The sequence below is a fragment of the Suricata suricatta genome, chromosome 8 (assembly GCF_006229205.1).
Source record: "Suricata suricatta isolate VVHF042 chromosome 8, meerkat_22Aug2017_6uvM2_HiC, whole genome shotgun sequence".
Taxonomy (NCBI): domain Eukaryota; kingdom Metazoa; phylum Chordata; class Mammalia; order Carnivora; family Herpestidae; genus Suricata; species Suricata suricatta.
The window spans coordinates 130,310,784-130,323,437 of NC_043707.1; the positions used below are offsets into that span (position 1 = coordinate 130,310,784).

A 12,654-nucleotide genomic window follows, 5' to 3' on the forward strand; every position below is an offset into this window, starting at 1 on the left:
GTAGATGTATGGGACACCTGGGCCTGGCTGTGGGGTAGACAGTGCTGGCCCTGCAGTACGTCCCTTCTCCCTCTCTTGCAGTTGGGTGACTTCTCTATCTGGGGGCTGTGTTCTTCACATCCTCATGTCCTTCTGGGTCACGGCCTTCCTGGAGCACTGGAAGTGCAAGAGCATCACCCTGGTCCATCCCTGGGACAGCAGTGACTTCCAGGAAGAGGAGGTGATGCCCAACTCAGCCTGCCAGGCCCAGAACTCCATTTCCCAGAGTTCTCACACACCACAAGGCATGCTGGGAAGAGACTAGACTTTAGAGTCCAAAATTCCAGGATCTAAATCTGGCTCCTTCCTACACCTCCTGGGTTGCTTTTCCACCTGCCCCTGATATCAAGGTGATATAAGGTTTGGTGCACTTAAACACTGAACGCATTTAGGGCCCCAAAGAGAAACTTTATCCAGAACAGGGAAGAAAGGGAGAAGCATTCCACTCACCCAGCCAGCCAGCCAGCCACCAGCCCATCCAAACACCTAATCATTGATCCTGAATCTGCTTCTCTCCACTTCCACTGCCACTTTCCCCCCTGCCCCCCTACCCCCTGTCCAAGCCACCATTGTTTCACTTGAACCACTATGGTAGCCTTACCAAAGATCTCCTTGCTCTGGGTTTGCCCTGCTTAATTCATTTTCAGCTGCCAGGGTGAGCTTTTGAAAACACAGATTATATTGTCATTGTCCTCCCCACAGCCTTCCAGTAGGATGCATTCTCATATGGGATGCATTAGGTTAAATAGATGTGGGAGAACTGAAAAAGCAGAAAGGAAACATTGAGGTAACAAAGTCACTGTGAACAGTGCCCCCTAGAATAGTGGGGCATACAACTCACGTGACCTAAAGAATGGCCCTGTCTTTGCACATACTTCCTCCCTGCCGCCGCCGCTGCCACCACCACCACCGCCACCGTGGGAGGCTGCCCCTTCACCTTCTCCTCACCTAGCATCATTCCCACATAGCACTTCTTCACAATTACATAGTCATGCTTGTTTATTCAGTCTGTCTCCCCAACTAGACTGTAAAGTCTATTAGGACTTGGGCCTTCTCCAGGTTGTTCCCACATTGTCATACATTATTCCAGCATCCATCCTGCCATGCTTTCACCTGCCCAGCCAGCCAGCCATCTGTCCACCCGCCTGCCCTTCCACTCACCCACTTACAGATGTGCCGATTGTTGGCCTGTCCGGTTTGCCCAGCTATCTGTCTTCCCACTGCCTGCCCATCTATCGGTCTATCCAGCCCTCTCCCATTTGTTGTTTACACGTCTGTTTACCTTCCCATCTGTCTACCCATCCATCCATCTCAGGCTCTTAGCCAGGCTTGAGGGAGGGGAGGGGAAGGCCCTGCAGAAACAAAAATAAATGGGACCTCATTCCTGTACTTCCAGAGCTCCCTGCACAGGCAGAAAAAGATGGGGGGCTCCCCGCACCCTGGAGTTGTGACACCCAGCCTGTCGGGCCACAGGAAGCACATCCATTGCCTCTTCAGACAGGAGTGTACATGTCCAGAGTTTGCTTTCAGCCCAGGACCCTGTGATAGGCTTGAAGGAGTCCTTTTTGCCCACATTGCACCCGCCTTCCCCACCTACTCCTCAGCTCTCCTGCCATCCTCATCATGGTGAGGGGGCTTTGGGCCCTTGCTCTGGAAAGACCATACCCTCCTGAGTGGGCTGGGACCCTAAGTGGCCTGCCCTCCAATTCTGACAACCCTTGTTTCTGGCCCCCCGCCCAGTGTGGTGATGAGTTTCCTGGTGTCCGTCATCATTTACTGTGCCATCAACAGCAATGTAGTTTTTCACACAGGCAACCCCATGTTCATGATCCAAGTGTGTTCCCCTTGGGGCAGCAGAGGGTGGAAGAACTGTTCTAGACTCCAGGCACAATGCGGGCATCTTCAGGTTCCCCTACCCCCACCCACGTGGCTGGGCTTCAGGTGAGGGCCATAGCTCTGCCAAAGTCAGCAGCGTCATGTGCAATCTGGCGCCGATCTCCTCTTGGGCCGGGTCTATACCTTGCTGGCTGAACAGCTCACCAGCTGGGGTGAGTGAGGGCAGGGGCTCGCAGGGGTCCCCAGGCATCATTCGAGTGCTGGGAGCCCTGAGGCAAGGCTCTGTACACCTCAAAGCCTTCAGCTCCCATCTTGGTGTCCCCAGCCTACATAGCCATCCTCAAATGATGATGGCCAGGGGTGCATGGCTGGCATTAAGTGAAAGTGGGTTGGGGACAGAAGCATATGGACCAATCCTGCTGAGCTGTGCCTTCCCTCTTACAGCCAATAGAACTCTGACCATCTCTGCCTTTTGCCCAGAGATGCCTGGGACCCAGACCCTCTATGAAGACCTTCAACTTCAGAGTCTTCACCTTTGAATTTGTCAATGTTCTACTTTCCCTTCTGCCTGGCATTCTTCAAAGGCAAGTGAGGGCCCCCTACTCCACTCTGGGCTGTTGCCTCCCAACAGAGTGGACCAACAAGAGTGGCATCATCCTTGAACTTCCAGATTTGTTTTTACCAAGGTCTTGCTGTTGACCTTGAAATTGGTCCTTGACCACCCTGAGCTTCAATTTTCTCAACTGTGATGATGTACTAACACATCACTGGGTAAATATGAAACTTCAACATCTGCATTCATTTATCTACTCAGCCCTCAAGGTGACCCGGGTCTGACACCCCACTTCCCAGTGCTGCATTGTGGGTCTATCACCAGCTTTGTGGCAAACTTCCTGCTGGCACCCCTCTTTGCTCTACTCAACAACTGGGTGGAGATCTGACTGGACACCCACAAGTTCATGTGTGAGTATCGGCTGCCCGTGGCTAAGTGAGTACAGGGCATTGGAACCTGCCTGCTTCTGCCTGAGGCCCTGGCCCACGTTCTGGTCATTATGAATGTGAGCATGGGGCAGAAGAGGGGAATACAGGGGTAGAGGGGGGAAATGGAGATCAGAGACTGGGAAAGGTGGCTTAGGAATAGGGAAATGGGGGCCGAATTCCAGGGTCAGAGATAGGGAAATAGAGGCAGGGGGCTAGGATTCTGGGCGCAGGCTCATCTTGCCAACGGGAGTGGGTTTGGACCCAGGTGGGGGTGAGCTTGGAGATTGGGCCCTGGAGTCTCTCTGGCCATTCAGGTTTTCCTCATCGCCTTCACCTCGGACTTGACACTTCTCCTGTCCAGGACGAACACCACAGTGCTATACCGTTTTGTCAGCTTCACACCTGAGCCCACACCTCCAGCCTACCTTGCCCAGGAGGAGCGCACGCCCTGGGAGCCACTAGGCTGGGGTCTGGGGCTCTCTGGGAGGGGCTAGAACCCGGGGCTGGCGGGGTCTGGCTGGGGGGCGCGGTGCTGAATCTGGAGTCGGAGCAGGGAGGCCGTGGGAGGGGTGGAGAGGGGCCTAACCGGGAAGACAGGAAGCCGAGTCTGCGCCGCGGACTGCGGGGCAGAGCTGGGAGGGTACGGGCTGAAGGGGAGGGGCCAGGCTCCAGCGTGCGTAGGGGCGGGAGAGCCTGGCGGGACCCCGCGCGGTCCGCAGCTCAGGTACCCAGCCTTTCGCTACGTACAGAGGACCCTCACCCTCTTCTACTGAAAGCTGCTGGCCGTGCATCTAGGTTTCATCGTCTCCTTCGAGGTATTTGTGTATCGGACAGACCTGGGTTCAAGTTCAGAAGCTGCCGCCGACCAGCTGTAAACTCGAGTATGCCATAGAATAGCATCTACTTCTTTGGGTCGTAATGAAGATTCGGTGTCAAGTACTCTCACAGTGCCCAGCACATTATAGTAATAAATTAGTAGCACCACCACTATGATTATCTTTAGGCAACAGAGCTGGAGGAAGGCCAGGAGACCTGACCCCTCCAACTTTGCTCAAGATCCTTTCTCCCTCCCTGCCTCTTTATCAGGGTCCCTAGGGTTACGGGTTTCGAATTACACCTCTGTGTCTTTAGGCAAATGATAACTGCTTTATGCTTCAGTTTCTTCATGTGTAAAACAGGAGTAGTAATTGGACTCACCTCCTAGTGTTGCTGTGAGGATTAAGATGAATTAATACCCGGGAAACCCTCGTAATGGTGCCTTGCACTTAATAAATTCAGCTAGCTTGGCTAACGGACCTAGGCTCCTCCCTTGACCACGCCCCTCGACCCGCCCCCAGGCCTTAGCTCAGCCCCTTCTTGCTCCGCCCTCTGTTTTGGCCTCTCCTAGAAGGAGAATTGGCCGGCGACTGCCGGATTCTGCCTGGCCCCGCCCATCACCAAACTCCGCCCACGCCGTGCCCCTCTATTACGTTATTTCCACCCGTGTCCTCTCTGCTCTCGAGGGTCAGTTTATTCAGGGTGACCAAGCCATGCTTTCTGTGCTCTGCAGCAGGGGCGCTGTCTCCAGAGCCCAGAACCAGGGGCGAGTGAAAAACCTAGGTTCCCCAGATGCTTCCTTCCATTGGGGTCCTCTGCTTGTGGCTGGGGGTCTGGGCAGTACCTTGGCCAGCGGCCCCAAGGTTGGCCTGGGGAGCTCTCCGAAGACCGCTAGTCCTGCGTTGCCTTCCTCTCCCTGTCCTTTTCTCCTGCTCTATGCGCAAAGCTGGCAAGAACCCTCTCTCTGCCCCCCTGCGTGCCACCTCTCCATGGACACCTGGTTCCCGCACACACCGTGTAGTGCCTCTTCATTATGTCTGGATGCTCTGGAGGCCAACGGAGTGGAGGGACCCTAATCACTCAGAATTGAATGGTCACAGTTGGTGGAGGAGAGTTCGTTGCGATCTGGGCTCAGGATACATGCCCCCATACGCTCGCTCACGGAGGCCTGCAGTGTATGGATAATAGTAAAAGCGTTTAGCAGGGAGAGCGGAGACACCTCCCCACAGATGTTTACACACTTCTCATCAGATCCTCCCCAAAGCCTGGGGATGCAGTCCTGTGTTAAGGACACAGGTTGGTGGTTGAGTCAGAGACCTGTGTTTGAATATTAGTTCTGACACCTATTGGCTGCATGGCCTTTGGCAAGTTATTTCGTCCCTTGAACCTCAGTTTCATATCTGTAAAATAGAGACTTCATAGAGCCAACGGGAGATTTAATGCGATACCTCTGCCGATGTGACCTGCGCAAGCCTCCTGTCCTCATCTGATAACGTGGGAGCAGGAACAGTATAGACATCACAGAGTCGTGGCAGAGATTAAATGAAAGGTTTCAAAAGTTTGCAGTTATATGACCCTGCTTTCCCGGAAGATCTGTATTAGTATGTATTTTCACTAACCGGAAGAAATCCAAAGAATGTGTTTGCTTTTATAGAAAAAGGAAAAGAGAAAATAACGTTCAACGTTTGTGGAGCAGCGACCCCTTAGAAAGGCAGCAGACACCCTGAGCAGAGAGCCCGGCCCCACCAAGCTTTGCCCTGGCATGGCCCTCAGCATGTCACTATCGATCCACCAGAGCTTTGAACTGTGTCTGGGAGCATCTGTGCTTTATCTCCATTTATTTTGTGCATCTGTTAGCAAGATATGGCCTAAGTGTCAGAAAAACCCAAGAGAGGTTATTTTTAGGGGTATGGAAATGCTAGAAACATTTTTCCATATAAATTAATGATAATTGCTTCTTCACTTTCTGTCGTTTTGGCTTCAGAAAGATTTCATAGGAACACTCTGCTTTAGGATAGTGAGGGAAACCTGTAAATAGGTGTGCTGTGCTCAGAACAGTGCCTGGCACATAAGTTATTAGCAAAACGGTATTGGTATGTGTGTACATATTCATATTACTACTGAATGCTTGGCAATTACCGAATGCTTAAATGAACGGCAGATAGGATTAGGAAGAAAGCAGCTTTTCCTTTCTCGTGCTTGGGAAGATTCCATGCTTACCTCCTTACTGGAGGCTGGTTCTACTTGGAAGATTGGTTTATCTAGGGCTCATTTGGTGTGGACTAGAGTCTGGGAAGGCTTCCTGGTGGAGGAGGCCATTGAAATTGGCAAGGTGGGTCATTCCAGGCAGCAGGGGAGGATGCGTCATTCATGAGAGCAGTGATGCTGGAAGGGCCCAGCCAGGATGGTCCTGGATGCACGGCGTCACTGAACTTTCTCGATTTCCATCTCCCCACCACAGAGATGAGCGTACCCATTTTACAGATGCTGTAGGCAGCTCAGAGAGGGTCAGCATGCTGCTGAGTTCTCAGAGTCCCTGAGGAGTCCAGGGCCCAGAAGGTTCTCTGTGAAGCCCCTCCACTCCCAGGGCGTCTCACATTTGGGCAGCTCCAGAAGAGGGGGTGACCTGTTTCCTAGGAGGAAAAGCAGTGCATCCCCCCGTCTTTAGGACATCGGTCTGGGGTCCTTCAGAGCCTCTCCTGGGCATAGGACTCCCATTGTTCCAGCCCCCCTCTAGTACCCCAGACTGGCCAAACCGGTTCTGAGGAAGGGGGGCGGGGAGCAGGCACGTTGAGACAGCCGTCTGCCCGCCTGCAGAGGTTCCCTCCGCCTTCGCCTCCCCCCTCCCCGCCCCACACAATACCCGGGATCTTGCACGGCCTGGCTCGGGGGCCATGCTGACATCGCCCCCTGAGGACGAGGCTACAACCCCAGAGCCCCAGGGTGGTCCGGAGCCCTGGACCGTGTCGGAGGCCGGACGGAACTCCCTGGCTGAGGTAGGGCCCCACCCTGCGGCCTGCAGTCCCTCCCTGCTCCCGCCAGTCTGCCCAGAGTGAGTCCTTTGTGCTGCCTGCCTGCTCTCTGATCCTGGCTCCCACCCACTTATGGTCTCCTGGGGCTCCAGGGCCTGTTTGGCCTGGATCTCCTTTCCAGCCATCACCTGCCACTTGGCTTTGTCCCTGGAGAAGCAGAGGGGCTGTGGCAGGGCCTTACCGCTCAGGGCATCGGGGCACCAGAGAGAGAGCAGGGAAAACTCGGGCACGGGAAGCCAGAGGTGCTCTCCCCGGACCATGGTAGTATCCAGAGACCCTCTCTGCCAGCCTTGCCAAGTGAGCGCATCGTCTTTGCGATGAGCCGTGCCCACCAGATGGGACCCTCCCTGGCCCCTGCCCATTCTTCTCCACGAGACACCCATGATGACACAGGTGTCCTAGAGGGGGCAGGCAGGAGGGCTCTCATGTGCTACTTTACAGATGGGGACACTGAGGCCCAGGAACAGGCTGTGACTTGCCTAAGGCCACACAGCTGGTCAGTGTCAACACTGAGCTTTCCCCTGTGGGTTCCAGAATGACCATTGGCACTAGAATATCCTGTGATCATGTCTGGGGCAGGGAATGTCCTGCTGCTCTGGGCCAGTTCTCTTCCTGAGGCTTTTCCCTTCACACACTCCCCTCCCCCAGCAGAGATGAGCTGCACACACTACGAACAGAGCTCTACCCGCCTTGGTCCCCAGCACTGAGATTGAGTGGGCCACATCTTTGAAAGGCCACAGCGCCGGTCTCTCAGCCTGTGCATCCCCTGATATCCCAGGGTCATTCCCATTGCCCTTTGGTCTGGACAGAGGTGGAGGCTGACTCACTCCTGACTTCCTCCCCCAGGGCTCTACCTCTCAAGAAAGCCTTCTCCCGCCTTCCCTCGGCATTCACCCAGACGCCTCCTCTAAGTCTTTAATACGGGAGTGCTCCTGCCCGAAGGGTTTCCATGCTTTTGCTCGTTTATCCCTGTAACTCAGAAGGGAATAGGGGTTGTGTGCTCCCTGCCTTCCAGGGGCTTCCAGACTCCAAGTGGAGAGGACCAGCCAAAATACAAGGGAACAGAGGCACACGTGTGTTCTTGCATATGGGTCCTTGCAGAAGCAAGTAGGACTTCTGTGTTGAGGACTTCAGATTCCTGGAGAAAAAGAGACCTTTCTGGTGGACAGTGGTCTTCTGTCTCTCTCCACATGCTCCTACAGACAAGGGTGGGCTTCATTCTCACTGCCTCACTTTCCCCATCTGTGTGATGGCCCAAGCCACCTGCCTGACTAGAGAAAGACCAATCACAAGACTCAGTAGAATGACTATCAACTATCCACTACATGCTAGGCACTTTACACATGCTACTGTGGGTTTTCATATTTGTGGTTTATTTTGTTTTTGTTTTATTTTTTTTCTTTATTTTTTTAAATGTTTTTAATTTATTTTTGAGAGACAGAGAAAAACAGCAAAAGCAGGGGAGGATCAAAGAGAGAGGGAGATACAGAACCTGAAGCAGGCTCCAGGCTCTGAACTAGCTGTCAGCACAGAGCCCGACGCGGGGCTCGAACCCACGAACTGTGAGATCATGACCTGAGCTGAAGCCGGACGCTTAACCGACTGAGCCCCCCAGGCGCCCCTGTTTTATTTTTATTTTTTAACATTTATTTATTATGGAGAAACAGAGACAGAGCATGAGCATGGGAGGGGAAGAGAGAGGGGAAGACAGAATCCAAAGAAGGCTCCAGGCTCCAGGCCCTGAGTTGTCAGCACAGAGCCCAATGCAGGGCTTAAACCCACAAGCAGTGAGATCATGACCTGAGCCACAGTCGGACGCTCAATGAACTGAGGCATCCAGGAGGCCCCATATTCGTGTTTTAAAGTTGGCATGACTAGCCTATTTACCAGGTGAGAAAACAGACGTGCTCAGATGGACAGAGGTTTAAGGTACCAAGCTAACGCCGTCCCTCAGGGGAGGGCCTGGACTCTTAGAAATAACTATCTCTTACTGAGCAGCCTCACCCCACCCCAGACAGGGATTAAAGAGAGCAGGGGAGTGGCTGGGCGGCTGTGCAGAGTGGTCCCCCACTGGGTCTTCATCCCTCTCTTCCAAGGTCACTGACGCTGTCACTGTTCCTCTCAGGTCAAGATTTTCTCCCTATGTTTACTGGGTCCCTGGATATTTCAGCTGGAAGAGTTCACCCTTACTTCCTCCAGGAAGCCCTCCTGGAATGCTCAGGTCAAGTTGAGCGCTGATGGTTCCTCTGGCTGGGCTCCTGCCAACCCAGATTGTTAGCTCCCTCACTAGACTGGCAACCCCGTGGGGCACAAAACATTTATCCATCTGTCTCCCTGGGTTTCTCTGTGCTTCTCATTTGTCTCTGAGTATCTGGTCTGTGAAATTTTCAGTGTCTCTGTCTCCATCTCTGGGTCCCTGAATGCCTTGGCGTCTGTGGTTTTCTGGGTTTGAGTGTTTTGGGGTCTCCGTTCTGAGATGCTGCCTAATGGGTCTCTGCCCCCTGGGTCTCCTTGCCCTGCCAAGCTGGGCACTGCCCCTCTGGCCTGAGGGGGCCTCTGGGGGGGTCCATGCTGCCCCGCCTGCCCACAGTGAGGCCAGGCTAGGGTAGGCCCCCGCCCAGCCTGCTGCCTGCTCCCTCCCTCCCCACCGCTTGCCTCACCACAGGGTTTGATGAATCAAACTCTTTGTCTGGGTGGGATCTCCCCCAGCCAGCTGGGCAGAGAGAGGGCTTCCCCTGCTGGAGCAGAACAACATCAGAGCTCGGCTGGAAAGGTGAGGGGGCTGCAGGAGGGCAGCCAGAGGAGGGCCACAGGGGGGAGGGCTATGGGGGCTCGGATCCCTCAATCATTAGGCCTGTCCCGAGGCTCCGGCAGACGCCTTGGCATGACTTCCTGCCCAGAGAGGACCCGGTCAGCCTGGCTTGATCCGGGGGGCTGGGAGCTGGGGTAGGGAAGGCCACTTCTCTCGCCCCAAGCTGGGGAGCCTTGGGGCCGGGACATCTCCCTGCTCTTCTCCTGAGAGGGCCTAGCCTGATCTGGGTGGTGGCCCGACTGCCAGTCTGTGACCCTCCCAGCCAGCTTGGCAGGGTGTGGGCACCAGTCAGCACTGAAGGCTGTAACTCCGGGCATGGGAGAGGAGGTTGGGTAACACCAAGGCAAGGACTTCTGGGCCTGTGTGTTTGTGTCTGTAGCTTGATGTGTGAGTGTGAATGGAACCGGAGTGAGAGAAAGCTTGAGCGGATACATAAATATCTGATGGGTCAGCGTGTGTTTGTGTGCGCGTGCGTGTCTGTGTGAATATGTGTAGTTGTATAAAAAGTGTTTGAATATGCGAGTCCGTGAACTTGAAATGTCTGAGTGTATTTGCGAATGTATGTATGTCCATGTGCATACTTGGAAGAAGACGTGTGTGCAAGTGCACGGAACATACATGTGTTTGTGTGACAACGTAGGTGCTTGTATGTCTGGTCCTATGTCAGTGAGAACTGAAAATGTGCAAGGTGGTTACAAGCACAGACTCAGGCTAGACTGCCGGGCTTTGAATCCTGCCTCCACCATATACTAAATAACCTCTGTGCCTCCCTTTCCTTGCCTATAAAACGGGGATGATAATAGCATCAGCCCAGGGTTGTTGTGTAAATGCAATTATGAATCTAAAGCACTCGACCTGCCGTCCAGTAAGTGTCAAGTATGAGTGTAAGTGTGAGCTATTGCCATGCAATCAGGTGTGAACCTGCTGGTACAGACATGAGCACACAAGGGTCTGTCCAGGCCTCCAAGACAAAGGTGTCATGCTGGCCAACCCTGCTGTTGTGTGTCCGCCTCTGACACCTTTTCCCCTGCAGGTCCAGGTGGGTGGCAGAGCAAAGGAGGAATGGACTGTGGGCCACCTGCCACCCTCCAGTCCCACCTGGCCAGGCCACGTGGCACTGCCCGCCGCCCAGTAGCTGTGTGCCAGCAGGAGAGTCTGTCCTTTGCAGAGTTGCCCAAGCTGCAGCCCCCGAGCCCTGTGTGTCTGGATCTCTTCCCCGTTGACCCAGAGGAGCTGCAGGCTCCTGGCAGCCGCTGGTCTCTGGAGACCCCTGCTCCTCTCCAAGGGCTGCTATGGCCTCCATCCCTGGGAGTCTCCAACACCGAGATCTCCACCAGTGGGGGGATGCGGCCCAGCAGGGCTGGCAGCTGGCCACACTGTCCTAGTGCCCAGCCCCCAGCTCTGGAGGGACCCTGGAGTCCCCAGCACCCACAGCCACAGCGCCGGGCCAGCCACGGCTCAGAGAAGAAGTCAGCCTGTGAGTCAATTTGGGTGAGGGGGTGGTGCCCAGTGGGGCAGAGAGGGGAGAAGTTGGGTGGTTCTTTTACAACTCTTAAGCCCCTAAGTTCTCCAAACAGGCAGGACAAGTGGTAGATTTTAGCGGTAAGGGCAGGAACTGGAGCTCAGGGTGGGCAAGTGACTTGTGGGACGCTGCACGGCAAACGAGTGGCCGCCCTCAGCTCCTCGGCCCTTGGCCCACTGCAGTCAGGCCCTGTGCTCTCTCTACCCCTCTTGCTGATCCCATTTTGCGGGTGTCCAGATCCTGGCAAAAACATTGTCCTTTCTCTGAGGCATGTCCTTCAGATGCTCAGGACCACAGGGCAGCAGCAGGCAGGAGTGGAGAGAGTGCCCGCCCAGATAGAAGCCAGCCTGTGCTCTCACCCCACTTCCCTGTAGGGCGCAAGATGCGGGTGTACCAGCGTGAAGAGCTCCCTGGCAGCCCCGACACCCATGCTGTCTTCCTGGAGCCTGGGCAGGCAGCAGAGCAAGCCCTGAGCACAGAGGAGCCTAGGCCGCTGGAGCTGTCCGGGCCCTCCCGCTTAGGCCTGGAGGGGCCTGAGCGGAGGCGCTTCTCAGCCTCTGAGCTGATGACCCGGCTGCACTCTTCCCTGCGCCTGGGGCGGAATTCAGCAGCCAGGGCGCTGAACCCAGGGTCAGGCACTGGAGCAGCTCGGGAAGGTACCAGCTTCTCCCCTGGGCCCTAAGAGCAGGCCATGAGCCAGGTGCAGCACGGGGCCCCGCCCACACCTGAGACTGGGTGCTGGGCAGCGGGAGCAGGGCACCCCAGGTGCCCAGTGACATTCTTGGAACCACCCACCCTCAGCTCTCGCCCCCTCCAGGGAAAGCGTCTGGAAGGGAGTCGCGCAGTGTAGAGATGAGGGAAGACGGTATGGCGATGCCCGCCCCTGTTGACCTGAGCGGGGCCCAGAGTGGCTGGCCCGAGCCCAGGTACCATCTCCTACTTCGAGTTCGGTCCGAAGAGGGGGTGCAGACGAAGAAGGGCCCTGACACAGTCCCTTTCTAGGTTGGACGCGCAGGAAGAGCTGGCTCTGGGTTCCAGGAGCGCCAGTGAGCGGCGCCAGTCACGGTTTCTCCTAAACAGTATGTGGGAGGCAGGGCTGGGGGGGTTGGAGAGTTCAGAGGTTGGGATCGTGCGAGAGGGCACAGCGCTAGCAGGGGGCGCGCGGCAGGGTTTATGGGAAGGGGTGAGGGAGTGCGTGCCCGGGTCCGCCGCGTCCGGCTACCCGAACCTTCCGGAAGGCGCGCTCAGCGAGGCGGGCTATAGGGGAGCCGGGCAGGGGCCGGACCGGGCAGGCGGGCGCCCCACGGCCCTCCCCCGCCCCTCTCCCCGCCCAGCGGTCCTCTACCAGGAATACAGCGACGTGGCCAGCGCCCGCGAACTGCGGCGGCAGCAGCGCGAGGAGGAGGGCCCGGGGGACGAGGCGGAGGGCGCGGAGGAGGGGCCCGGGCCACCGCGCGCCAACCTCTCCCCGAGCAGCTCCTTCCGGGCGCAGCGCTCGGCGCGAGGCTCCACCTTCTCGCTGTGGCAGGACATCCCCGACGTGCGCGGCAGCGGCGTCCTGGCCACGCTGAGCCTGCGCGACTGCAAGCTGCAGGAGGTGGGCGCCGGGGGTCGGC

The 12,654-nt window shown here is 56.1% G+C and overlaps 1 protein-coding gene across 2 annotated transcripts in view; it reads left to right on the plus strand.

Annotated features, from left to right (window-relative positions):
- The first annotated feature begins 6,622 nt into the window (after positions 1 to 6,622).
- ARHGEF19 (Rho guanine nucleotide exchange factor 19) overlaps positions 6,623 to 12,654 on the plus strand; it is a 14,202-nt gene continuing 8,170 nt past the window's right edge. Inside the window, exons 1-6 of one of the 2 annotated variants that reach the window (XM_029947859.1) lie at positions 6,623 to 6,668; positions 10,550 to 10,993; positions 11,413 to 11,694; positions 11,856 to 11,964; positions 12,041 to 12,117; positions 12,373 to 12,635. In XM_029947859.1, coding sequence (XP_029803719.1) covers positions 10,579 to 10,993; positions 11,413 to 11,694; positions 11,856 to 11,964; positions 12,041 to 12,117; positions 12,373 to 12,635 — 1,146 coding nt within the window. In that variant the 5' untranslated portion in view covers positions 6,623 to 6,668; positions 10,550 to 10,578. Of the gene's footprint in view, positions 6,669 to 9,434; positions 9,478 to 10,549; positions 10,994 to 11,412; positions 11,695 to 11,855; positions 11,965 to 12,040; positions 12,118 to 12,372; positions 12,636 to 12,654 lie in introns of those variants that run through there. The other variant, XM_029947860.1, reaches the window with a different exon arrangement.